The 4411-nt window shown below is 38.3% G+C and overlaps 1 protein-coding gene across 1 annotated transcript; it reads right to left on the minus strand.

Annotated features, from left to right (window-relative positions):
• Nucleotides 1-696: 696 nt before the first annotated feature.
• Nucleotides 697-3324, minus strand: LOC108373828 (uncharacterized; the record flags this gene model as incomplete). The annotated part of the gene is made up of 5 exons (XM_017629776.1): nt 697-964; nt 1062-1273; nt 1332-1585; nt 1656-1751; nt 3045-3324. Coding segments are annotated over 5 exons (1110 nt in total), but the record flags the coding sequence as incomplete, so codon positions are not given.
• Nucleotides 3325-4411: the final 1087 nt, after the last annotated feature.

Here is a 4411-nt window from a genome sequence, read left to right on the forward strand (position 1 = left end):
CATACGCACCAGTTCTGCGCACCTTGTTAAACGCCCAGTTGTGTTAAATTTACACTAGAATCTAGGGCCTAGACTATTGAAGAACCCATATCGGAAGTTGAAAGTTCGCGAGACTTAGGAAGACATAGACAGCTTGTTTCATTTTTGTTCACATACTAGTCGTACCAGGCACACTGTTTAGCGAGCAACGATTCAGTACTTGCGTGCTAGCAGGGAGCTGATGGTGGCTTCCGACTGACGTGAACGCACGCACGCACGCACGCACGCCGCCTTCAAAAGGCGCACAACTCAAAATTACACGTTTGTCAGAAAATGCGTAGAAGTATTTCTTAGCACATGATAATCATATGGGCAAGGGAGACTTTACCTTTGGTTTTTTTTTTAACAAAGTGTAACAAATATATATACAACAAATATTTTTAGCGCATAATTTCAAAAGTGCCAAATTTTGAGTTGTGCCTCTATTGAAGACGATGTTGCGACGATTTGCCAACATTTGGAATGGAAATTTCGTGATTTCTGATAGGAAAGACAAGCAAGCCACATTTATCACATCGCATCAAAATGCTTTATTATGTAAAACAACTGTACTACTTATATTAAAGTTTTGGTCAGCTTTTGGTGTACATACATACATATGTATGTCTATAAATTGTACAAATATCTAGAGTTCCTACCTAATTATACATATATATTTCATACATAATCGAAACCCTCAAATATATCCAGTTTATGTTCCTGCACCAAGTCATATACATCTTTCAATTGGTTGGATAATTCACGATCAACCTCCTCGCCGCCGCGCTGCAATGTATCCTCTCGTACTTCTTCTGGGGTCGGTGGCTGTGCCGACGCCTCTTCTATTGAAATTATATTTCGATCAACTAACTGCATGAGGAAATGAGATGCGATGCTTGCGGTATAGGGAAAGAGCCGCCAGTACTCGCGGAGTATGGATTCGCGGCTGCAAAATGAAAAAGAAAAAAAAAAAACCAAAAACACACAGGTATGCATTTATTTAGGTACAAATCTTGCGCGTCTTCATGACTTTTCTTACATACCTCAAAAAGTGAGGCACTTCGGCTCCCTGTGCGGTCTTTTTGAATGCGGCTATCAGTTTTTCATAATATTCATCAAATATTTGATCAAAGTGTGTGCGACGTACGGCTGCATAGGTGGACAATGAGAGGAAGGTGGCAAAATCTAGCATTGGTGAAGAAACTCGTATGGTTTGTAGATCGAACATCAACGAATCTATCGGCTCTTCGGTGCCCTGTATGAAAAGTGCTTAGAAATGTTAAATCTATTAGCTTTACTCTTTATTTACTTACATTCGACTCCTCATATTTGAAGGCTAAATTGTTGCGTAGATAGTCGCCATGGCACAATGTCACTAGTGGCTCTACGGGTGCAACCATCTTTCGTCCAAATTCTACATAGTTTTCGATAAGTCGTTGATAACGGCGCAAGAATTCCTCATCGATGTCTGGATAATACTTTTGAGCAGCCTTGACGATACGCTCAGCGCCGTATGTCGTCATCAATTTCCATACAGGAAGCATTTCGTCTAATTCAAAACGTGGTTCTCTCAGATCCTTTGTTAGGCGCTCGAACTCATCCTGACTTTTGTATCTTATTNTCGTCTAATTCAAAACGTGGTTCTCTCAGATCCTTTGTTAGGCGCTCGAACTCATCCTGACTTTTGTATCTTATTGCGAAGCTGGTGCCATGGAAAGTACCAAGATTACTTACTGCAAAAAAAAAGGTGTAAAATGTGAAAAAAGAAACACAGCGAATGTTTTTTTGGTAGCGATATAAATTGTATGCACAAATATTGGGTCATATGAAAAGTCTCTGCGGATTGTTGCCACTTTGCACAATTCCGTCCAACTTATGTACTGTAGTAGTAGTCTGTACAGAGTGTAAGGATTTTGTTCTAAGTAATAGATTAAGCATTATGTGGTTAGACCTTAAGTGATTTTGTGTTTCTACCGTAAGGCATAACTGTAAGAATGCTTGTCAGAAAATAACATGAAATAAAGATCACTTTGGATCGAATAGCGAAGCCGTGAAGTCTTTGGTAATTTAAAACACCATTTGCAGTGAGTATATATTTTGCTAAAACGTCGAGTACAGCACAACTACAATTTGGAGTACGTGTACAACTATAATTTTGGAGTACGTGCACATTCACATACTTGGAGCAGCAAAGTAAGAGGATATTTTCCAGACCAAAGGTGCGTGTATATTTCAGTACATATGTGACATTTTAGGATGCAAATGGACCACTTTGTATCCACTAGTTTATGTGACCACTGATTACAAATCTTCAGTCTGGTTTTAAAAATCCAATATAGTGGACAAATATTTCAAAATTGATTAAATTCGCTCGAAACTTTTTACTCGGGGCTTTTTGGGTCGGAAAATATGAATCTGAAAACGAATTTCTAAAATTCAAAATGAGTTTCCAATAAAAAAAAAGTTTTAAATTCACTCGAAACTTGTTAGTTGCAGCTTCTTGGGGTTGTTGCCGCGATATTTGGGGAACCATTCTGAAAATTGAAAACAATTGTATGGATGTCGTAAAACCGGTAATCACTTCTCTTCATGAAAAAAAATTGCAACAGACGCACCATTAAACTTTTGATAGCTAATCGCATAAAAAAAACTGTTTTCCTGCTACAGCTAACTGACTTGCATCGACTAGCCAACTTATAAGCTTAATATTTTTTTATTAGTGAAAGTGATCAAAGAACAAAATATGAATCACAGTTATCTATTGTATTGAGAAGTAAGCCATGCCATTTTGACGCAATTCGCATGACTTTGATTTTTATATTTTGGCCCGCTAGTTTAGTTAATCCGACCTGTGTGCGATGGAATTATGAAGCTTACAGAAAAAGTTCCGGGCAAAAGAGCACAGTTAACGTATAATATACTTGATGAAAACTGATTTTCACTAAAATTTTTTATTTTTAAAAATTTACCCAAAATTCGCGGAGACTCCTCATATGACCCTGTATATTAGATAAATGCATTCTTACCAGCTACAAGTGCATGCGCCAATGATAGATTCGCCTTCTGCTTCGCTACGCGCCAGCTGTTGACCCCAAAGTCCTGTAGTACAACGGTGGCGGAATTTTTATGCAATTCTCCAAAGTAAAATCGCGGGGTATTGAAAGTGCTTGGCGCCAAGTTTTCAATTGCGGGCATGATTTTATTGTACGCTATGATTTCATTGCTGAAGAGCGATCCGAATTGTATAGCGTCAAATGTTTCCTGCGGTAAGTCTGGAGTTTTCTTCAAAAAAAAAAAACGCAGTACCTTTTTAGACAGAATTTGTACAAAATTATCGCATTAGCACTGTTTTCAAACACATTTTTTTAGTGCAAAATTTTCCTTTAAAGGGCAGATGTCCATATTTTAAAAACAACTTGAAAATTAAGTGGGTAGTCTGTTTTCCCAGTGGATGAGAGAACACAAAATTTTGAAGTTCTGTCCCTTCAAACATTTAAGTTATCTCTTCGCTTTTATGAACCAGAGCTTACTATAGGGTAAATATTATCGGGAGTTGTTATATTGATGCGAAGCCACGTCCGAGTGGGGAAATCGACATGCTGTGCTTTTTCTATTGGGGGTTTTNGAGTTGTTATATTGATGCGAAGCCACGTCCGAGTGGGGAAATCGACATGCTGTTCTTTTTCTATTGGGGGTTTTTTAAAACACTGGAACTGTGAATGAACGAGCCACATTGACTATTCGGCAGATTTGTGGATCTTATTTAAAAGCTGGTGAATTTAACCCTTCCCGATCCTTCGTTGATTTTCTCTAACGTAATAATTTATTTTAACCTTCAAAGAGCGCGTTGTATTATGACTTCGTGACCTGGAACACGATCTTGACTATTCGGAAGATTTGTGGATCTTATTTAAAAGCCGGTGAATTTAACATAAACTTCTCGATCCTTCGTTGATTTTCTATAACGTAATAATTTTTTTTTTTATCCTTCAAAGAGCGCGTTGTATTATGACTTCGTGACCTGGAACACGCTATGCTAGGTTCAACAAGCGACTGCTGGTATTCCTAAAGCACCCGTACATAGGTCTAAAAGTTGGGCTCTATTCCTGTTTGAACCAAATAGTGGAATCAATAATTCTTAGCAGTGGCTGTATGTGGGTCGTTCTTAAAAAACATGACCNCCTTCAAAGAGCGCGTTGTATTATGACTTCGTGACCTGGAACACGCTATGCTAGGTTCAACAAGCGACTGCTGGTATTCCTAAAGCACCCGTACATAGGTCTAAAAGTTGGGCTCTATTCCTGTTTGAACCAAATAGTGGAATCAATAATTCTTAGCAGTGGCTGTATGTGGGTCGTTCTTAAAAAACATGACCATTCTGAATTTTGTAATT

Source organism: Rhagoletis zephyria, unplaced genomic scaffold (genome assembly GCF_001687245.7).
Source record: "Rhagoletis zephyria isolate East Lansing unplaced genomic scaffold, Rhagoletis_zephyria_1.1 Rzeph_scaffold_07065, whole genome shotgun sequence".
NCBI classification, from domain to species: domain Eukaryota; kingdom Metazoa; phylum Arthropoda; class Insecta; order Diptera; family Tephritidae; genus Rhagoletis; species Rhagoletis zephyria.